Here is a 23,418-nt window from a genome sequence, read left to right as displayed (position 1 = left end):
GGAAGAGGTAAAGAACTTACTTTAAGATTGTGTTGAAGGAGACTGCTTGGACTTTATAAGACTAGAAATAAATGGTGATAAAACTTCTAGAAAATTACTTTGGATCTGTGTAATTGAATTCTACCCCGGGAAGAGAAAATATAAAAAGAAGAAAGTGCTAAATGAAACAATTTGTTCTGATTTGGATTTGCTTTGTGACTTTGGGATTCTTGGGAACTATTTCTTGAAAGATCAAAAACATTTGGGTTGTCTTTTTTTTTTTTAAAAAAATGGCATTATCAGTTGAAGAACTACAAATGGAATTTCAAAAACTGAAAGAAGAACAAGAAGGCAAGGGCTCTTCTGGATCTATTTTCCACTTTTTAGAAATGGCGATTTCTACTTCTCAAGAAATACAACAGGATGAAGAAGAAGGTTGGGAAGAAGCCATCTTTAATGGACAAATAATCTTAGTGGAAGAAGAAAACAGAACGGGGGGGAAAGAGAATGGAGAATTCAGAATTTAAAAAAGCAACCAAGAAAGGGAAAAATAAGAAAAATCGAGATAATGTCAGAAAGCAACAGAAAAGAGAAATACAACAAAGAGGGAAGATTAAGAGAGTGGAGTTTGAGAGATGGGGGGCAAAAAGGCTAGAATTGATAAGAAAGGAAGGGAAAAAGGAAAGAGAAGTTATAAAGGTTTGAAACAAGATGTTAAAAAAAGTTTTTTTCAGAGATAAAGGGTAAAATATAATTTAAAAAATGATTGTGCGAAAGTACATAAGACTGTATTGTAGATATTAGTATTTGAAACTGAGTTAGAAAATTGAAATATTACATAAGTTAATAATGCAATAAAGGGAATTTATAAAAATGTTTAAGATTTAACAATAGAGTTGAATTTCCTAAGAAATATTGTTTTTACTATATTATAAACTTCAATATTCCTTTTTTGTTTGTTTGATTATTTCAAAATGTAGTATTTAGAATGTACTAAGCAGAATCAGCATGGAAAGTATGTATTATTCTACGGTAAGTGTTTAATTTAGGGGAAAGATAAAAAGTTGTCATACTTCAACCAGTGATCACAGGAAAAATATTGTATTAGAAAGAAAAGATAAATAGATAATTGAAAGTGAACGGACAAAAGATGCAAGTAAAATTATTTAAACTGAAGTGAAATAAATAAAATAGAATTAAGAGAGTGAATAGAAGAGAGAAAACAGAGAATATAGTATGTTAAATAAGATATGAAATAGTATATTTGTGAGCATGAATTTGATTTATGTGTGTACAAAAAGATGTAACCCGGGGTAAGCCACTTTCCAAAAAGAAGTTTTATGTATTTATGTTTTGTGTTATGTCTGTTTATGTTTGAATTAAAACCCTAGAAGAACGTTAGAAGAGAATAATGAAATTATAAATAAGGCAGATGGATACAATGAATATATATAATTCAAGGTAAAAGAAATATAATTGAATAGAAGGAAAGGGAGAAATAAAGAGAAGTTGGGAAAAGATATGAAGTTGAAGATAAATATACATATTAAATTGTGTTTGTATGGAAATATGATAATTTGGAATTATTTTGTTTTTAAATAAGATGCCTTGTTTTTCCAGAAAAGATCCCTTATGTTGTTATATTCTATGTTTTGTTTGTTTGTGTATTTATTTCAAAATCATTTCAAATGATTTCAAAAATTCAAAAATCATTTCAAATGATTTCAAAAATTAATAAAATTCGTTTAAAAAAAAAGAAAAGAAAGCTGCGGACATGTGGATGGTGCTTTATGGAACGGAGGTCACCCCAGGCTATCCCCGAGGCTAAAGCCGCCACCTGTCTGCGTAAAGTATTTGGAGATAGGCCCTTGGTCAACTTTCTGAGTTGGCGCAGAAATAACATTCTTTGTTGTGCTTTTTTGATGATGTTTTTGATGATAGGTGTACATTTTAGGTCATGTGATATAGTAGAATCTAGAAATTTGAAGGTCTCTACTGTTGATACTACGCTGTCTAGTATTGTAAGAGGTGGTAGTATGGGAGGGTTTCTTCTAAAGTCTACCACCATTTCTGCGGATTTGAGTGTGTTCAGTTCCAGATTGTTCCGGTTACAACACAAGGCAAGTTGTACAACCTCCTGTCTGTATGCGGATTTGTCATTGTCTCTAATGAGACCAATCACTGTTGTGTCATCTTGCAAGCTTCAGTATTTTAACAGATGGATCGTTTGAGATGCAGTCATTGGTATAGACGGAGAAGTGGAGAAAGCACATAGCGGGGGGGCTGTGCTAATTGTACAGGTATCAGATGTGATTCTGCCTAGCTTCACCTGCTGCTTCCTGTCTGTTAAGAAGCTTATGATCCACTTACAAGTGTGTTCAGGTACAGCTAGCTGGTTTAATTTAGTTAGAAGAATGTCTGGAAATACTTAGAAATGTCTCAGAAATACTAAGTGTCCTGAAGCTTCATGGTATCTGGACATTTGAATAAGTTAATTATATACTTCTACAGTATAGTTATGTAGAGTTGTGCACACACATACATACTTTCTCTCACATTTAGAAATAGGTGCATATGCAATTTTTGATGATATCCCATCATATAATATGCCTATAGGAATACAGAAATAGTAAGATGGGTTAATTGTTTAATTGTAAAGAACACTCCATAATGCGTTAATACTATAATTATGAATAGCCACTATTAGCATGCTGGTTGGGACTAACTTAAATTGTAGTCTTAATCGCCGAAAGGCAGTAGCTTTAGAAAAGCTGGGCAATGGAAATAAATGAAAAGACCATGTATTATACATAGAAGATGAGTGTCAGGAAAAATGGGGTGGCCGGGCACCAGAAGAGATGTAATACGTAAGGAAGCATGGCTGGAAAGCGGGAAGAAGCATAAAAGAGTGAAAGGATAGGTCAAGGAAGCCAGTCTAGCTGGCAGCCGCTCACCTGGCAGCCCTTTTTGTGATGGAAACCGACCACCACGATGTGTAGCACAGGACTGCCACCAGTTCGAATGCAGAGATCGGGATTCCCTTTGGCCCTTCGCTCCATCTAGGAGACCACACCGCTGTCGCCCTGCAGCGGGAAGCCGTTTATTGCGGGGCCGGGAGCGCTTCCTCTTGCTGAACGCGTGAAACTCGTCGAACGACAGAAGTTGCAGTTTGGCTGTCACTGAGCATGCTCCAGGAGTCTGAGCACGCTCAGTAGCGCCTGTGGAATTAGTGTCGTTACTCAACTCATCTGGATTGACCGCGTAGCAATAGGAGACGAAGAAGGAACGGGTGGTCCGACCGCTCGGGTAGACAGTCTTTCGTGGACTCGAGGGTGAAAAACAACTCACAGGCGGGTGCCGGGAGATCTTCAAAAAAAGGACTTAAGCTACAAGGGCTAATTCCAGAGGGAAGGGTTATGTTAGGACATATACGCTCTAAAATGACCCTTCACTATAGGAATATAGCGACTGCCTGCAAAAAATAAGTTATGACAGGAAGGAGTTTCTTTACCCTATTACCCCAGGTTGGTTTCTCCTGGCAACCATCGATCAGTGCTTTGTTCTTAAAGGAGCAGAAACTAACTCTGGCCATTCTACCCTTACTAGGACCTTGTGTGATTCAACGATGTGCATTCGTTCACAAAGACAGTGCTACATTGTTAGTACGGTGTCTGCTTAGATTTATTTCTTTATTTATTTCTTTATTTGATTTGCCAATTGTTTACAAGATAATAAGTATAAATGTATACATAGTTGTGAATACATGAAATGGTTACATATAAGAAAAATAAAAGAATAAGAGAAACAATAGGACAGGGACGGTAGGCACGTTGGTGCGCTTATGCACGCCCCCTACAGACCTCTTAGGAAAGGGGTGAGGTCAATAGTAGACAGTCTAAGGTTAAAGTTTTTGGGGTTTGGGGAAGAAACTACAGAGTCGGGTAGAGTATTCCAGACATTGACCACTCTATTGCTGAAGTCGTATTTCCTGCAATCAAGTTTGGTGCGGTTTACTTTGAGTTTGTATCTATTGTGTGCTCTTGTGTTGTTATGGTTGAAGCTGAAGTATTCATTGACAGGTAGGACATTGCAATGTATGATTTTGTATACCATGCTTAAGTCAGACCGAAGACGGTTTCCCGATGTAGCTTAGGTTTCAGTCTAATAATATAATAAAGTGAAACACCCACAAGTAGCTTAAATGCTGTACAATCTGGAAAATAATCAAATATATTAATAATACTTTTACATAAAAAGCAAGTAAATAATTTATGAAGTAATATTTAAATTTAACTAAATAAACTTCAACAAAAGTTACATGAAAGTGCAGGCTCAGTCTAAACTCTCTCTTCAAAAATAGTATCAGAACCTCAGAAACCAACCTTAAGACAAACATAGATTGCTATATATGTTCAATATTTATCAGTAACACAATACAATTAGCTATTGTGGACTGGTTGCTTTCATGGTGTGGAGACAATTTTATTTATTTATTTATTTATTTATTTATTTGATTTGCCAATTGTTTACAAGATAATAAGTATAAGTGTATACATAGTTGTGAATACATGAAATGGGTACATATAAGAAAAATAAAAGAATAAGAGAAACAATAGGACAGGGACGGTAGGCACGTTGGTGCGCTTTATGCACGCCCCCTACAGACCTCTTAGGAAAGGGGTGAGGTCAATAGTAGACAGTCTAAGGTTAAAGTTTTTGGGGTTTGGGGAAGAGACTACAGAGTCGGGTAGAGTATTCCAGGCGTTGACCACTCTATTGCTGAAGTCGTATTTCCTGCAATCAAGTTTGGTGCGGTTTACTTTGAGTTTGTATCTATTGTGTGCTCTTGTGTTGTTATGGTTGAAGCTGAAGTATTCATTGACAGGTAGGACATTGCAATGTATGATTTTATATACCATGCTTAAGTCAGACCGAAGACGGCGTAATTCAAGGTTTTCTAGTTCTAGAATTTCAAGTCTGGTGGCATAAGGTATTCTACAACGAGGAGAAGAGTGGAGAACTCTTCTTGTGAAATATTTCTGGACTTTCTCAATTGTGCTAATATCAGATACGTAATGAGGGTTCCAGACTGATGAACTGTATTCAGTATTGGTCTAGCAAATGTTTTGTATGCTCTGGTTAGTAGTGTGATATTACCAGAGAAAAAGCTACGTAGGATTAGGTTAACAACTCTTAATGCCTTTTTGGCTATGTAGTTGCAGTGGGCTCTAGCACTTAGATCATTAGAGGTGAGTATTCCAAGGTCCTTTACAGAGCTTGGGTCATCAACAAGATCTTGACTATTCAGCTTGTATTTTATTTTCTGATTTTTTTGCCAATATGTAAGACAGAGCATTTATTTGTTGAGATTTGAAGTTGCCATTTGTTTGACCATTCAGATACATAGTCAAGATCTTTTTGTAGGGTAGCAGTATTGTCTGTGGTATTGAACAGCTTTACATCATCAGCAAAGAAGAACGCAATTGCTCTTAATATGATCACAGAGGTCGTTTATGTAGAGTATGAAGAGAGTTGGTCCTAGAACACTGCCCTGGGGGACACCACTATTGACAGGTACTGGATTTGATAGGACGCTCCCGATTTTGACCATTTGTTGTCTGTTTGACAGGAATGCTTCTATCCAGTTATTCAGTTGTCCAGAGATACCATAGGATTTTATTTTTAGGAGTAGTTTGTCGTGTACCACTGAATCAAAGGCTTTACAGAAGTCTATGTAGATTGCGTCTATTGCTTTGCCCTGGTCGAGTTGTGTCGTCCATATGTTTTTGCAGTATAAGAGTTGCAGATTACAGGATAGTTTTTTTCTGAAACCAAATTGTTTATTGGAGAGTAGGTTGTTTGTCTCTAAATGGAGGATGATGGATTGGTTAATAATTGATTCCATGACTTTACAGGTGACGCAGCATAAGGAGATTGGCCTGTAATTTTCAACTAGGCTTGGGTCTCCCTTTTTGAAGATGGGGATGACTGTGTCTTGTGACCATAGGTTAGGCAAGGAGCTGGTCCTGAAAGATTTTTCAAAGATTATGCTTAGAGGTTTGGCTATGGCAGTGGATAGCTTTCTTAAGAAGTAGGCACATATTCCATCCGGTCCAATAGATAGAGATGGTTTTAGATTGCGTAGTGATTTTTCAACATTGTCTTCTGTGAAATCGATATGTATTAGATCATTGTTGTTATCTGTGGTACGGCTAGGAAATACTGGGCATGATCCATTGCTGTTTACAAATACTGAGCCGAAGAATGTGTTAAAGATGTTGGCTTTAATGGTGTAATCGTTGCAGTCTTTACCATCAGGTCCTATCAAGGGAGGGATGGATCTTGAGTCTTTTAGTTTGTTGTTTACAAAATTGTAAAAAGCACGGGTGGAATTGGTGCTTAGAAGGTTTTCCTCTTGTTTAATGTGATAATTGGTGCATTTGGTCTTTATCTGGTGGCATAAATTTTTGTATTGGTTTTTGAAATTGGCAACGTGACCAGATTTGTTTTTCCGCCAGAGTGATCTCTTTTTGGATTGAAGTTTCCTTATTGATATGGGTAATCTGCTTTTTTGTTTTGTTTTGGGAGTTGTTGTTGGAACATATAGTTTGATGACTCTTTTGACTTCAAGTAAAAAATATGTTGTAATGGTCTTCAACGGTATTGCATCCAGTGAATAGAGATTGCCAATCAAGGGATGAGAGATCGTTGTCTATAAGATCATAGTTGCCTTTTTTGAAGTTACAATTGGGGATTACATCATTGTGGTGATTTTTGTGTGGGCGTATGTTGAGACAAAAGTCAATCATATTGTGGTCACTACTGGAAAAGGGTTCTTTAGTTTGTATTCCGTAAATTAAATTCAAACTGTTGCAGAAGATGAGATCGAGGCAGTTGTTTAGTCTAGTGTTGTTGGTTACTAGTTGTTCCAGTCCCAGATTTGTAATAGCATTGTAGAAGGTTGTGTGTATGATTTCAGTTGTACAATCATTTAGGGTCCAGTCAATATGAGGTAGATTGAAATCACCAAGAAGGATAAAAGGGTATGGGCAGGATGCAGCCCATGTTAGTAATGTATTTAGCTTGTTTACATGTTCGATGTCATAATCAGGTGCTCTGTAACATAGTAAGAATCGAATTGTGATATTTAAGGATAGTTCACAGATGATGGTTTCAGGAAGGGCAAGCTCCTGGGTAACTTGGATATTTTTTAGATGTAAGGATTTTTTATAGAATATAGCAACACCACCTCCTCGACGATTTTCACGATCTGATCGGTAAACATGATAGTCTCTTACTGTGGTAATGGAGTCGGGAGAGATGCATTGAGCCATGTTTCACAGACAAATATAATGTCGAAGTTAGCCATATTTAGGAGGAAGAGAAATTCAGGTATTTTATTCACGAGGCTTCTTGCATTGAGTAGTTTGCATTTAAGGCCGGCAGTAGTTGGAATTGAGGTAGTTGGGGGCCTGCGTGCGTAGTCTTGGGTGATGGTGGATGGGTTGAGATAGGGTTGTGGTTGAGGGTAAAAGCTGAGTATTGGGTTGTGTGGCTTACTTTTGATACAGTCAGCATGGTAGTCAATGTACAGGTCCTTCTCTCCATTGTCTAGACGGTTTTTGAGTTCGATGCGGAGTACACGGGAGCGGGCACGATGCTGTATGGTTAGGTCAGGGCGGCAACGGAGGTTCTTATGGTTGGTGTTGGTTTTGGCGAGTGAGTTTATAGTATAAATGAATTTACGTTTGCTTGATTCATTTTTGCAAATGACCCTGCACAAGCGTGGGGCCACAGAGCCATCTCTATTTTTGAGCTCTCGGTCAATGCGGAAATGTCAAGTATTTCATCAGCGGAGATGGTTGATGCTTGATAATCTCTGATGATGTTTCGGACAGTTGTGATGTCATCATTGACATTGATGTCTTCTAGACCAAATAAGATGGCGTTTGGGCGTTTCCGTTCACGCTCAACGGCTTCTCTGATGAGGATTGGGATATTAATATTTGTCTGGGTTGTGTTTATTTGTGGATTGGGTTTTGGATTGGATTGTGGTTGTTGGGTAGAGATGTGGTTTGTAGCTATTGGATGTTCAGGTTTTTTGCGTTGTGTCTTTTTTTCAAGGTTGGATATTCTTTCTTTTACGGCGTCCAGGGATGCTACTATGGTGTTGAGGGATGTTTTAATGGTTTCGATGGTAGGGATGTTTCAATGGTTTCGATGGTATCAACTCTTTCAGACAGATCCAGTTTGGGTCTGCATGATTTGCAGAAATATGGAAACTCATTGGATGATTTTAGGTATTGAATCATTTGCTCAGGTAATCCCAAGCAGTCATGATGAGCGTATTTTTACACAGAGAACATTTGATGGAGTTTTCATTATCCTTTAGATTTTTGTAGCATTTAAGGCATGTGCAGGAGTCTTGTGGTTCATTGGTGGGGATTATCTTCTCTTTAGGTTGTGGTTTGCCGTAGGATTTTCTTTTTGGCATGGTAGGATTGTTAAAATAGTACGTTGATTGAATTAATTAAAGGAACAATTTTGGGTAATCTATATAGCCAATATTACATCAAACAATCAATTGCAGTAATCTCTCATGTCAGATAATATTCCTGAGCAACAATCAGCCTGATCAATTAATTACTCTAATCACTAATCAATTAATTACACTAATCATTAATCACACTGTTCATTTAAATTCACTAAATCAATGATTTTGCTATTCAATTAAATTACATGAATTTTGATCTTTTAAACTAGTCAGTAATCACACTATTTGCACTAAACACTCTAATCACACTAATCAATTAAAAACAATAAATCAATTAAACCATTAATAAAATATTTTATAGAAATTGATTATCTAATCGTTGATATAGGTGATGAGGTAGAAAAGTTGTAAGTTTTGAGGTAATGAGGTAGTATTAAGAGTCTGCAAGGAACGGGTTAATTGTTTTACTAGCAGCTGAATGAGAGGAATTTATCGCTCTTTGAATAGCAGATGCTATTACTCTGTAAACAGGAAGTTGTAACACAATGTTCCAAGGGTTTTTATCCGAGTGAAGGAAAGATTGAACAGCTCACAGGAAACTATTTGTTTTTGTTTTCCCTTGATGAATGAGATTTCTGGGCCCCTCCTAGTTAACTGGATACACTTTCAAAGTTTGTTGCTTTTAAGAGAAAGAGGCACGTCTTGCACTGGTAAATTCAAACAGTTTATATTTTTACTGTGTAGACTCAGATTTGTATTGAGCATTCACTCCTGGCTTTAATATACCTCTGCTTCTATCACTCCTGGAGTCCGGATTAGCAATTAACTCGGTGCTCAACATCAGTAAGACCAAGGAGCTTATAGTGGACTATAGAAGAAACAGATCAGACATCCAGCACTTGCTTATCAATGGAGACGGAGTGGAACATGCAATACTGTAGAAGACCATTACAACATATTTTTACTTGAAGTCAAAATAGTCATCAAACTATATGTACCAATAACAACTCCTAAAACCAGAAAAAACAAATTACCCATAACAGTAAGGAAGCTTCAATCCAAAAAGAAATCACTTTGACAGAAAAACAAATCTGGTCACATTGCCAACTTCAAAAGCCGATATAAAAATTTATGCCACCAGATAAAGGCTGAATGCACCAATTATCACATTAAACAAGAGGAAAACCTTCTACGCACCAATTCCACCTGTGCTTTCTACAATTTTGTAAACAACAAACTAAAAGACTCGAATAGAATAGAATAGAATAGAATAGAATAGAATAGAATAGAATAGAATAGAATAGAATAGAATACTTTATTGGCCAAGTGTGCTTGGACACACAAGGAATTTGTCTTGGTGTAAATACTCTCAGTATACATAAAGAAAAGGTACATTCGTTAAGAATCAAGAATCAAAACGTACAACACTTAATGATAGTCATATGGTACAATCAACAATCAAATCATACTAGGAGACAGTCAATATAAATCATAAGGATACAAGCAACAAAGTTACAGTCCTACAATCACAAATGGGAGGGGATGGGTGATAAGGAGTGATGAGAAGATTAACAGCAATAGTAGTGTACACTTTGTAAATAGTTGAACAGTGTTGAGGGAATTATTTGTTTAGCAGAGTGATGGCTTTTGGGAAAAAACTGTTCTTGTGTCTAGTTGTTCTGGTGTGCAGTGCTCTATAGCGTCGTTTTGAGGGAAGGAGTTGAAACAGTTTGTGTCCGAGATGTGAGGGGTCTGTAAATATTTTCACAGCCCTCAAGGTCCATCCCACCCCTGAAAGGACCAAATGGTAAAGACTGCAACAATGACACCATTAAAGCCAACCTCTTTAATACATTCTTTGGCTTAGTATTTGTAAACAGCAATGGATCATGCCCAGTATTACCTAGTCAAACCACAGACAACTACAATGATCTAATACATATCGATTTTACAGAAGACAATGTTGAAAAAGCACTACGCAATCTAAAACCATATCTATCTATTGGACTGGACAGAATATGTGCCTACTTAAAAAAGCTATCCACTGCCATAGCCGAACCTCTAAGCATAATCTTTGAAAAATCTTTCAGGACCAGCTCCTTGCCAAAACTATGGTCACAAACCATGGTCATCCCCATCTTCAAAAAGGGAGACCCCAGTCTAGTTGAAAATTACAGACCAATCTCTTTATGCTGCATCACCTGTAAAGTCATTAACCAATCCATTATCCTCCACTTAGAGACAAACAACCTAATCTCTAATAAACAATTTAGCTTCAGAAAAAAACTATCCTGTAATCTGCAACTCTTACACCGCAAAAATTTATGGACTACACAACTCGATCAGAGCAAAGCAATAGACGCAATCTACATAGACCTCTGTAAAGCCTTTGATTCAGTGATACACGACAAACTACTCCTAAAGCTGAAATCTTATGGTATCTCTGGACACCTGCATAACTGGATAGAAACATTCCTGTCAAACAGACAACAAACGGTCAAAATTGGGAGCACGCTATCAAATTCTGTACCTGTCAACAGTGGTGTCTCCCAAGGCAGTGTTCTAGGACCAACTCTTTTCATACTCTACATAAATGACCTCTGTGATCATATTAACAGCAACAGTGTTCTCTTCGCTGATGATGTAAAGCTATTCAACACCACAGAGAAAAAAAGTAAGTGACACCTGCTGGCCCTGAAAGGCAATATAAAGCTGGAAAAAGTGGATGAAGTGAAAATTGTTATGAGCAGGATAGATTGGCTGGACTACACTAAATACCTGCAACTGATTATACTTGGTGCTTGGAGACAGACTGTGAAGACATTCATTAGAACCTTGGGGATTATAAATAGGTTGGACAATGTGTGAGTGTGAAACAGTTTGGAATTATGAAACAAAGTGGAGACTATTATTGAATTTAATGTGAAATCTCCGCTGGGTTTGAATTTCTCGCTGGAAAGCGTTGCCGGCACGGTCTAGAAATTGAGATGGAAACAGCTGCTGAAAGCAAGGCCTCCTTTATTTATTGCAGGAAGGGGTACAAGTGGCATGAGTGGCAGCGAGGACACACATTCCTGGGCTAACAATCTGACTGTGAGTAACTGGATGTTTTTATACCCTTTCCCCCTTAAGAATAGCTTTTGTGTTTCTATTACGTTTAATGGTTTGTGCCTTGTGTGATTCCTGTGCTTAATGGATTTATTCCTTATTTGGGATTATTCGGAAGGCTGACGGGGAGTGCTTGCTAGGGCTTGATTGGATTTCTAATTTAATCTTATCTGTCCTGTGTCTTTTGAATCTGGTATGGTGTTCGTGATCGATCTTGGGTGTCTCCCTCTTTGCTTTCCTTTGTTGTCGTGGTCTGTTGCCTTAGGTGTTTTGTATTTCTTTATGTTTTCCTATTTTGGAATCTTTTAATTACTCTATTTCTATCTTTTCCCTTCTGGGCTATTAGTTTCTATAAGGGGTTTCAATGTTCCTCATTCTAATGTGTTTGTGCTGACTTTGAGGTTACTTCCTGATCTCAATGTTTGGAGCAGCAGCTTCTTGTGATAGCACTTGACTGTGATCTGTGTTTTTCCTGGCCATTCCTACTGTATTTATCTCTGGGATTAAAAGTTTTCCTTATGGTTTGTGTGTCTCTTTATGTTCCCTTCCTACACTGTTAAGGGACTAATTAATGGAGTGATTGTCTGAACTGCTCTAATATTGGCTATCTTGGTGAGACATAACTAGGATATTGGGATTCTGACAGATTACTGAGTAAAATTTTAAATTTATTAAAATAAATTAAAATGAGACTGCAAGGAGAAATAAATATCTTACTAAAAGAAATATTATTGACCCTCCAAGGTACGCAGGAAATGATGACAAGGAACCATAGGGGGATAAAAAAATTGATACATGATGTAGTTATGAGACCAGAAAACTATGACCAAAAGACATTAAACAACAAACATGAAACTCAGGAAACAGAAAATAAAATAGAAAGACCAGAAGAAAGGACAGGGGAGGGAAAATGATAAATGATACAAAAAGATAAAAAAGAAGAGACAGTCAAAGCTGAAACAGAAATGGTGAATTATACTTTTAAGAGATTAAAGGTTAGGAGATACACAGAAAGACACCTCTTAAGTGAGGAAAAGATCATTGAAAGGTGTATTGAAGGTTCAAAAGAATGAAGAAGGGAAAGGAATAGAAGAAATACTTAGATTAAACAAGAACGAGATAAGAAGATAAAAGATCCCATGGGAGTATGGGAGATATGCCAAGAAGTCAACGAGTTGAGATACGAAAACGGACAAGAAATGAGGGATAAATGCAGAATACTGTTCTAAAACAGGAGCTATGTGAGATAGAAATGCATTATGCAGAATGATGCAAATACTTCAAAAAGGTGATGCTAGAAGGGCACAGTGGCTAACATGGGCATATTAACAATTCCTCCAGGGCAAGTATTACTTATTGCCTGTTGAAGAAACCCCCTCCCCCGCAAAACTTTCTTTTAAGCCAAAATTTACGTAGAATTTCTAGTTGGATGCCGACTTCGTGAAGTACAGCTAGCAAGCAGTAGTCAGGAATAATAATACAAATTATAAACATGTTCATTCTTTTGGCATTAGAATATGTTCTGAAATTACACTTCTCCGGCGTGGTCTATAATATAAATATACTCGCCAGATTCCCCGCCCCCCGTAACTTTTGGATTTGAATCAGCAGCCATTTTCTATCCCTCTATTATTATTTCCCAAATAACAGGCATAAAACAATTACTCATTTCCGCGATGTAAATTTCATCTATGTTTAAAGCCTGTATCTTTTATTTTATGCAATGGGCATTGATAGCTATTCAACGAGTTTGTCGCGGGGATTCCTGTGCCTTTCCTCGCGCTGGATGCTCGATTATTCCTCTTCGACTTCTAGTGTCTGCTTCACTGTCTCCCGCTTCCCCGTTTCGACCAATAGCCTCGCAACAACGCCAATAATTGGAAGCGGAGCTGATTGGCTACATCTTCTTGAAGAATGGCGGCCAACGTGACTACCAATCCGTCCCAGCTTTTGCCGCTTGGTAATGAAAATCATGTCCGCGTGTATGGGTGGCGCGGTGTGCAAATCGGAAGATTCGAGTAGGCTTGCCTGAGTACCTTTTGCAAATGACAGAGGGTGTAGAAAAAGTCCAGCTTGTGATGCGGGATTGAAAGCAGAGGAGCACTGCTTTTCATGGGCATGGGTCCCCTTATTAGGATCCAGCCTTCCGTAACTCCCGCCAATGGGCCTAATGTTGACTATTCTCGCAGTAACGCGTCAGAAGGGCTCCAAGTTGGTCAAAGCTGCTGAAATTGAAGTGGTTTCTAAGCAAGAGATAGAACGAAAAAGAAATATTTGGATTGTATCAGGCTGTTGGTAGAATGGGATGGTATATCAGTGAAAGTAAAGTAAAAAACTGCACAGATAAAAAGAATCGTTCTCCCGTTCTGCTATTTTCATTCTAAGGTTTGAGGCAGATGAGGCTCAAGAGCCTCTAGCAATAGAGGACGGTTTATATTATAGGTGACAATTAATTGCTTTCTCCCCTGCAGGCATAGTGTAAAGGTTTGAAAGCAAGTTTTGTATTTGAAGATACTTAATGGGAAGCATTTTGCAAATATAAGATACTGCATTTTATATTATAAGCATACACAATAAAGCATTTTGAAATATAAAAGAGATTCCAATTGGATGGGGTACAAGTTTATTCATAAACTTGTGCTTGAAGTTATAACCTTTCTTCCTTTTGCAAAATCTCTTGATATTCAATATAGTGATATGTGAGAAAGATAAGATTTGAAAGAATAATTGGAACAAGAGTGATAATTGTGTTGTTCGGTTTCATGGAATAATGTTTAACAACATTTTGTACCTGAGTGGATTTTAAGATGAATAGTGTGGGTAAGGAAAATAGAGTGTTATAACTGTCCTATTCTAAATCAGGATTTGGGTCAGGGAAGCTGGATTGGTTATGACTAAAGTCACAACTCCATTTTGAAAGTATACTGTCTAGGTTCATCCAGCTCCTAAAAGGGACCCACATTAAACTGCTTTGAACATTTTGAAGGAGATTTTCCCTATGAACCATTTTTGGCATTCCTTTTGTCTTTTTCTGTTGGAAAAAAACAAAGCAACTGAAGCTCTAGCTGATGCCTGAAGCACTGGTTCTTTGATAACCAACTTTTTGCAACCTTTAAAAGGGAAACAGTAGAACACTATAAACGTATTTCTTCAATATATAATAGCTTCCCAGTAGAGGATTGGTAGAGAAGAAATTTATTTTTTTGGTTTTAAATCCATTCTTTCCCGGACAACCAGAAAATACATCAAGGTATAAGTGCATACCTTGGGTCACGACCGTAATCCATTCCAGGACTTTGGTCAAAACCCGATTTGGTCGCGAACAGAAGCGAGACTGCGTACATGCGTGCAGTTTTGCACATGTGCGGAAGGGCAAATCGCCATGCAGGGAAAATCACCGTGGCTGTACTGATCGGCACCTGAAGATCTGTTCACAAACAGAAGCAAAAATTTTCTCACATTTTTGGTCATCGCCCAATTTGGTCGCGAACATAAGCGTTTGTGACCTGAGGTTCCACTGTATAATAATAGCATTTATATTAAAAGTTGATGTAGCAAGATGTAGAAATTTTAAATGCAGTGTTTTGAATGTAAACTATCTGGGATATAATATTTCTTTTAAAATATTAATATCTGTTTTTCTATGCAACAGAACTGGTGGACAAGTGTATAGGCTCTCGTATTCACATTGTAATGAAAAGTGATAAAGAAATTGTTGGCACGCTCCTAGGATTTGATGATTTTGTCAGTATCCTTTCTATACCTATTTGGGAGCTTTTCTCTACTTTTTAAAATTGTTTTTTTCAACTGTTGTTTCTCTAGAAAAGAGTTTTTGTAAATTAAGATGAAATAATCTGCAAATATCTGTTGAGTATTTAGTTTTTGTGAGAAATTCTTATGTTTTGGAAGTTCTGTACGCAGGCAGTCCTTGACATAAGGCCACAAATAAGTCTGGAATTTTGATTGTAAGTTGCTGTGGTCATTAAGCAAGACACCTATATAATCACCTAGCTCAATGATCATAATGCCAGTTCTCTCCATTGTAGTATTCAAGTGACCATGCATGGATACCTTAAGGAATGGGGGAAGCCCATAACCCACCAGCACATGGAAATATGAGTTGAGAGGACTCAACTGGCTAGGCCACCAGTGCATGGCCTCCCCCTCTCCAACCCCCAACACTCCCAGGATTCCTTCTCCCTGCCCCATCACTTCCAGGTTTATCTTTCTCTTCTGCAGCTGCTGACAGGTTCGCCTAGCCAATGCTGGCCAGCAAGAACAAGGCAGGCTTCATCAAGGTTAGAGAGGCAATGTTTCTCAAGGCTGGCCAGGAACAGAAAGTTAGCCTGCTGTTTCTAGCCAATTGTGAGCTTTCTAGCCAATTGTGAGCTTTCTAGCTGGCTGTGCCTTAAATAGGCTGGTTATGTCTGTCAACAGCTGCAAGGAAAGTAAGTAATCCAGGCATGGTGGGAAGAAAGAAGGCTGAGGCCTTGGGGTGGGAAGAGGAAGTCCATGCAACAGTGACCTAGCTGGCCAAGGATTTGTGGCCTGCAGCAGATTTCTGCACAGCACCAACTGGGTAAGGCATTCTGGCCCATAATGGGGAAGGGGGAGTTGCAGTGTTTTCCTAGTCATGAGAGTGGGGACAGTGCAGCTGTTAGAACTTTAGATAGAGGTAGTAGGTCCCTTCATCAGCACCATCATAATTTTGAACGGGCGCTGAATGAACAATTGTAAGTCCAGGAATATCTATAAAGTTAACAGAATATATAAAATATTTCAAGGCCATGACTGAATACTGTATATACTGAGCAGCTGAAAGGCTGTCAAGGCTTCAAAATTTAAGTTAATATTTTTGATATTATAAAAATAATTTAATTTATTTTGCAGAAAAGTTAATACTTTTGTGGTGACTTATTATAATATTTTTCTTAACAACAAATTCCAGACATGGTATTAGAAGATGTCACTGAATTGTAAGTATTGCTTCTCTGGCTTATAACTTCAACAGATTTTGTGTTTGTTTTTTGGATCAGCAATTGTCTACTTTTGCTCTTTTCTAAAGTTGCCCTTTTATTTCTCTAATATCGTAGATTTTAATTTCTTTGATACAATATATTTATTAGCTAATAAACTTTCGGTATTGAGAATTATTTTGAATAGCATGTTCTAATTATGTTTTCATACATATTTTAAAAAGTAGTGCGTAATATTTTCTCTATTTAAAAGTTTACATACCATATTTTTTCAAGTATAAGAAGCTCCGAAGTATAAGACTCACCTAACTTTTGCGGAGGGAGGAAAACAATAGAAAAAAAATATATGCCTCTGTCACCCAGCAATTTGCCTCCTTGCAGCAAACAGCCAGTTTCAGCTTCAGCATAGCCTGATTAGTACAAGCAACTGATTGTCGGTTGGATCGGCCTCCCGACCAGCTGTTTCAGGCTGCAGGGATTGCCATTGCCTATTGCCACCTCCGGGCACCCCATTTTTGGCCTCTGTGTGCCCCATTTTCCACTGTTCCAGACAACAGGAATCGGAATGGGCGGAAAATGGGGTGCGGGAGGCCAAAAAGGGGATGCGTAGGCCAAAAATGGGGCACATGGAGACTGCAATAGGCAATGGCAGTCCCTGCAGCCTGAAACAGTTGATGGTTGGGAGCCTGAACCAACCGACATCAGCTACTTGTGCTAATCAGACTGTACTGAAGCTGAAACTGGCTATTTGCTGTTTTCTGCAAGGAGGCAAATTGCTGGGAGGCAGAGGCCAAAGGGTGGGGGCTGGCGGGTGGGCGGGACTACATTCGGTGTATAGTCAGATTCTGGAGGCTCCGGAGTCAGCACATAACTCCCAGATGGCTCTGTCCCCATCTCTGTATCGGACGTAGGACCATCGTCCGAATCCTCCCCAGACTCCCGGACTTGCCCATGTTCGTCCCCACCTTCCGATTCTGCTGCTGTCTCTGCAGGCTGCCAGCGGACCACAGCAAGCATACTGTATATACTTCATACATTATTTAAAACGTTAAGAGTGGCTGTAGAAAAGAGAAATCATTTTTAACATATATGGTGGGTATCTGATAAATTAGTACTGTTCCGGCACAAAGGTAAAGGTAATTATATGTTAATATAACAACATATTTTTTTTTGTAGAAAAACTAATTATTGCTCAGGATTGGATATTTCTTAATTGATTGGGTCTCAGTTGTTTTATTAGAAAAAATACTAATAAATATAGAATAATAAACTTGTAAATTTAAGGATCACACTTTTATCAAGTTTAAATATAAGCAAGTGCAGATTATGCTTAATATGTTAATCGCAAGTCACAAATATGTCAACTTTTGTAAAATATGAAAAATATAAACTATTGAACTTTTTTGTTAATAGTGCTTTTTCTGTTTATTTTATTTATCCCAATAATTCTTGTTTAATTTGTTCTTTTATACACTGCTATTAAGTAAAAAAAATACATTTTAAAATTAAGAAATATGACAATCCTGGAATATAAAATATGTAACTGGACAGAAAGTCTTCTGATTTTAAGGAATTAATCCAAGTTAGAAGTTCACTATTTTTACAGTCTTTGGGTTCTAATGATAGCACAGTATATTGCTGTGTGATTTAATTATAAGCTTAATTCTTGACGTAATTCTATATAGATATTTATTACATTGACCTAAGCACTAGGAGATTCTGACTTCCAGGTGTCCCTTATGCATGAAAACTGTCTGAATGACTTTGGGTCAGTCACACTCTCTTAGCCCCCTCACAGGATTGTTACTGTGGGAAAACAGGAGGCAGGAATATTAGTTATATTCACTGCTTGAGTTGACCAAACTAAATGGGTTAAATATATAAGGTTTAATTTTTTTCTTATGTTTAGGTTTTTTTCTTTCCTATATAATCATGATTTAATGTATTTATTTCAGGAATACAGTTTTTTTTAATGCTTCTTTCCTGAGATTAATTTTAATGGAGGTTTGTTAGGTTCCTCTGGAATATTTATTCTGTTTCTGTAATGTTAATAATTGTATTTTCTATGATGACTTTTTGCACAAAGTATTAATTGGCAAATACATTCAAAATACTGGTATTTGTTAAAAAGGAAAGTGTACTACTAACGCTTCCAATGGGCCTATTTGGTTTATCTTATTACTGCTGTGTTGGGACTGTTCCAGCAGGATTGCTTCCCACATTGTTCTGTGAGCATGAAAGCAAAATCATGACTTGCATTGCATATTGTATTAAGCCAAACATTTTTTTTATCAAGTACAGACAATAAAATATGTTAAATTACCCCCTAATAATATGCCAAACCATGAACAATGTTAAACAGGCTAAGTGTCTATGTATCACACAAAGTCACTAAGATATTATATTATGTCTTAATTCACTGTGTGAAACAGAATAGACAGGAGAGCCTGAATATCCAACATCAGCACACAGTGATGATTTTAACATAGGAAATAGCTGCTTCATTGAGTCTTTCCACTTAGATCAAATAGATATATTTGTGTGGCAGGTAAAATACTGCATAATGCATGCCAGAGTTAATAAGGCTGGAATTGTATTAATTCAGCCTGTTCTTAGAAAAGGACCATTAAATTTTTCATTAAAAAGCTAAACTTTTGATGAAGCATATCTTAATAAAACAATCCTAATAGTTTTCTTTTTTTGTTAACATATTCTTTGTTTCAATCATGCTCAACAGTGAAATAACACCTGAAGGAAGAAGAATCACAAAGCTGGATCAGATTCTGCTGAATGGAAACAATATAACTATGGTAAATAATTTGTGTTCTGTAGTTTCTTCCTTAAATTGTTACTTATCAGTTCAAACGGCTCATGGAAGACTGGTATTTTTATTGTTATGAACAACATTTGGAAAATAATACCATTAGAAAAATTAGAGTATGTTGATACAACAAGTTGGAGCAAGAATGAATGTTGGCATTGTTCAGGATTCCTGCTTCAGGGAGGTAAAATTCTATTATTGTGTTTTCCCTCAAAATAAGCCCAATCCAAAAAATAAGCCCTAGTTTAGAACATCATTAGCAGGGGTAGGGAGGTGAGCGTGGCCAACAAAGAGGCAAAGAGCACGTGTGTGTGGGTCAATGGTGTCCAGAAGCAGCTGAAGCCTGCGCAAGCCCAGTCCCTCCATGCAAAGGTGCGAGGAGGGAGGCATGCCATCTGTCCCACCATCTATCTTTGTGGAGAGTGTGGCAGACCTAGAGGACAAGGTTGGATTATGGGGGCTGAGAGTGCAGGCGCCGCAGCATGGCACCATTATTGCCCCACCACTTACTTTGCCTCACAGCGGCAACACCGGCGGGGGTGTGTGAGGGAGGCACATGATGCAGCCCACCGGACATGCCTTCCCACCCACCCTGCACCTCTTTACTTGTTGGTGCTGTTGCTGCGAGGCAAGGCAGATGGCGGGACAGGGATGGCATCATGCCACGGCCCCTGCACGCTCTGCCCCCACCATCCAACCTGATGCTCCAGCTCTGCAGCACACTCCATAAAGACAGACAATGGGATGGTGGCTGGGAACGATGGAGCTTTTCATCCCTCACCTCAGAAGCAAGGGGAAGGAGAAGGAGGGAAAGGAAGAGCGGTCACTCGAGGGCTGCCTCTTTGCCATTGTTCCCCAGCCCTGCGGAAACCCAGAGCCAAAGGGTCTGTTTTTTGCAGATTTATCCCGACCCCACCTTTAAACCTGGCCTCCCTCCTCGGTGGGATATGGAGCCTAGGTTGAGCTGAAGCAAAAGAGAAAAAGGGGGGGAATAGCCATGCAGCTAAGGACGAAGGGCTCACCTGCCTCTCCATGAGAACTCTCGGGAGACACAGCATGCAAATGTAAAAGCCGCCCCTTCCAAGTTAGCAGCATTGCCTGGGCTGTGGCAGCAGGGCTGTTTTTTCATCTCCCTGGGAGTGTCTTGCCAGCATCTCCTTTATGGCCCTTCCCCTCCCCAATTTTGAAAGAGGATGAGAGAGGGGGGGAACAAGCAGAAAGGATGCCTGGACTTGCGATTCTTTGTTTTGATTCACATACCCTGTCTCTTTAGAGGTCTTTTGGAGAGGTGGATAAGCCCCTTAGAAGCCTCATGGAGAGGGGGGCAAGCCCCTCATCCTTAGCTGCTGGATGGAGAGCTAGGCTGGGCTGGCACAGAAGAAAGCTGAGGAAGAAGCTAAGGACAAGGGGCTATCCTGCCTCTCCACGAGACCTCTCAGGAGACATGGCATATAAATGTAAAAGCTGTTCCAAGCTAGCAGCAACACCTGAATCAAAACAAAGTGCTGCGAGTCTGGGTGTCCTTCCCATTTGTTCCCTTTTCAGGGAAGCATTTAATATAGTAGCAGATCAAGCCAGGTGTTATTCAGATCACATCCTGGGCAATATGGAAGCCTTCTCCCTTCCAAAACATGCTGATCTGAAAAAAAACACCAGCTTGACCTGTCGCCAAAATTGAAATGCTTCCCAGCTCTTTCTTGAAATGTGCTTGCAGCAGCTGTCTAAAATGCGCTTGCAGTGTCTGCTGGACACGAGTGAGCAGCCCTGTGTCTTTGCCTATACCTGCTTCCAGTGCCGCCTGCAGCAGTCCCAGTTGCTGTAAGTGAGCGGCGAGCACGTCGAAAAAGTAAAGTGGGACTTGCCCACCGCCCCTTGCACTACAGTGAAGGCAGAGAAATGTAGAGAAGAGCCACTCTCTCTGGAAAAGAACCAGGAGGTGTTTCAATAGCAGGTCAAGTGAGTTTTGGAAGGGAGAAGGCATAGCCCGTGCTGGGGTTTGCACAGCAGTGGTGAGAGACTGCAGGATTTATATTTATTTTATATTTATTTTTATCTCCCTTCCAAAACAAAATCTTACTTCTTTTTTCTCCAAACAGTTGGTTCCTGGAGGAGAAGGACCAGAAGTATAAATATTCATTTGACATCACTGCAAGAAGTTTTGTTGCATATTCTGTTTGAAACATATTGCTAGAATATGTTCTGAAATTTGTTAAATTTCTGTTCTTACATGTCATAGTGATATTTAAATATAACATAGTTTCTTTTTCAAGGATGCAGCATCTTTAATAATAGTTTTGTACATTAAAATCATGACTGTTGTAAAAACAAAATTAATTTGCTATTAAGGGCAAGAAAATAAAATGTTTTTTTTATTCTGATTAGTATGTGGTTTATGTAAGAGCTTGGAATCAAGTAGATGTAGTTGTTTCAAGCATTTCTACTTCAAATTAAGGGATTACAGAGTTATAAATAGGGATTTGAGGGTGAAGGATTAGTATTTTAAATAATAGAAAATATACCATTAAATACATAAAATAATAAAATTGTGATTCCAAAAGCTTATTTTATTTCTCTTATGAGTTTCCCTTTAATTAATTTTTGTACTCAAAAGATATGGTTCTTTTCTCCTTGAATGAAAACATAAATTGTTATTTGAGGAAATAATAAATGAAAGAGAGATTTTGATCTAGAGCACTAGCCCAGAAGACTGATCAGGTAATCCTCATTTAACAACCATAGTTGTTGTTATTAAATTCTGAGATTGCTAAGTGACATATGACTATTGCAAATTTAACACATTGCTTTCAGATTGTTTCTTAAGTCATTATGAGTCACTAAGCAAAACATAATGTGACCACAACTTGCATTTTGACTGCCAGCTTCTCCATTGACTTTGCTTGTTGGGAGCTGGTTGTAAAGCATTCAAATGGTGATCATATGACTGTGGGACACTGACGGTCATAACTATGAGGATTTGTCATTATTTTTTCAGTACCATCATAACTTTAAATGGCTACTGACAGGAATTGTTAAGTGAGATCTATAGTACTTGCTTCAATTTATAAAAGAATGTAATAAGGATGTTCAGCCTTTCAAATTTCAAGTTGCTTTGCATTACACGGGGCATGTACAGATTGTTCTTTAGATCCAAAGATATTTTTCCAGAAAATGTGCTGTATCTGCATGATTCTGGGAAAAGATGCAGCTGCTTTAAGGAGTTGCTGATAAATGCTCTAGAGCTCCCTTACATACTCTAAAACAGCATTTCTCAGCCTTTCCAGCTTTGCAGACTGGTGGAGAGGGAGAATGGATGGTTCTGCGCAAATGGCATGCACAGCTGCCTTTCTACAAGTGCTGGACTTCACACATGCATGCTCCTCATCCACTGCTTCCATGATCTGGTTCCAAATGAGCCACAGCCCAGTAGTGTGCCATGACCTGAGGATTGGGGATCCCTGCTCTAAAGCATCTGCTCTCCTTTGTATCCAAAGAACTGCAAAGCCTTACTAATCGAGCTATTAACACTTTTATTGTACCATAGACAAAAATGTACATAGATAGTACATTTTTATCATCAAATTTTCATGTGTGTATTTGTTTCATGCCTAGTACCCTGTTTCTCCAACAATATGGCCTCCCCCAATAGGAAGTCCCAGCATGTTTTATAGGCATGAAATGAAATTAAGCCCCTCCCCCCAAATTAAGGCCTATATTAAAACATGTGAAATGGGGGGAATGGTGTGGGGGGCTTGCCGTTAGGAAGTACTTTTGTTGCACACCCAGATATGGTGCTGCCTGCGTTGACCCCGATATGAAATGCCCCACCAACGCCGAGGTCAACATCCAAGCCATCGCCGCCCGCCCGCCCGAAGATGCAAGGAGGGGAATTAAGTCACCCCCCGAGAAGAAGGCCTAGCCCTTTTTTCGGGGCTCAAAAAAAATAAATAAGACCCGGCCTTATTATATGAGAAACACGGTAATTCTCTGAACATCCCTTCAAGGCTTTCCTCCCTGATTTTGCTCCCTGTTTAAACAATCAC

The 23,418-nt window shown here is 38.5% G+C and overlaps 2 protein-coding genes across 16 annotated transcripts in view; one reads left to right on the top strand and one right to left on the bottom strand.

The window, feature by feature from the left end:
- Positions 1-3,136, bottom strand: part of AVL9 (AVL9 cell migration associated) — an 85,613-nt gene extending 82,477 nt beyond the window's left edge. For all 13 annotated transcript variants that reach the window (XM_087945190.1, XM_087945191.1, XM_087945194.1 and 10 more), the window contains exon 1: positions 2,934-3,136. In XM_087945190.1, the coding sequence (XP_087801316.1) occupies positions 2,934-3,038 (105 nt within the window). In that variant the 5' untranslated portion in view covers positions 3,039-3,136. The remainder of the gene's footprint in view (positions 1-2,933) is intronic.
- Positions 3,137-11,205: 8,069 nt separating this feature from the next.
- Positions 11,206-21,753, top strand: LSM5 (LSM5 homolog, U6 small nuclear RNA and mRNA degradation associated). 3 transcript variants are annotated; one of them, XM_087947928.1, is made up of 7 exons: positions 11,206-11,337; positions 11,505-11,566; positions 13,439-13,541; positions 15,234-15,329; positions 16,530-16,557; positions 19,295-19,367; positions 21,475-21,753. In XM_087947928.1, exons 3-7 carry the CDS (start codon positions 13,496-13,498, stop codon positions 21,505-21,507), a joined length of 276 nt encoding a protein of 91 aa, XP_087804054.1. In that variant the 5' UTR covers positions 11,206-11,337; positions 11,505-11,566; positions 13,439-13,495; the 3' UTR covers positions 21,508-21,753. The 3 variants fall into 3 exon arrangements, with proteins under 3 accessions (XP_087804054.1, XP_087804053.1, XP_087804055.1); XM_087947927.1 differs by having other exon boundaries at positions 13,319-13,541; XM_087947929.1 differs by lacking the exon at positions 13,439-13,541.
- Positions 21,754-23,418: the final 1,665 nt, after the last annotated feature.

Source organism: Notechis scutatus, chromosome Z (genome assembly GCF_049901735.1).
Source record: "Notechis scutatus isolate UNSWTSFEM ecotype Mainland chromosome Z, rNotScu1.2, whole genome shotgun sequence".
Lineage (NCBI taxonomy): Eukaryota > Metazoa > Chordata > Lepidosauria > Squamata > Elapidae > Notechis > Notechis scutatus.
Note: the sequence above shows the minus strand (reverse complement) of the source record. Positions and strands in the feature narration are given on the sequence as shown.

What these genes read in the sequence shown, in the direction of transcription:
- LSM5 (XM_087947928.1), top strand. Translation starts at nt 13,496, where the DNA reads ATGGCGGCCAACGTGACTACCAATCCGTCCCAGCTTTTGCCGCTTG. An exon ending in GTCCCAGCTTTTGCCGCTTG is followed by an intron (nt 13,542 to 15,233) that starts GTAATGAAAATC and finishes TCTATGCAACAG; the next exon opens with AACTGGTGGACAAGTGTATA. An exon ending in AGGATTTGATGATTTTGTCA is followed by an intron (nt 15,330 to 16,529) that starts GTATCCTTTCTA and finishes AACAAATTCCAG; the next exon opens with ACATGGTATTAGAAGATGTC.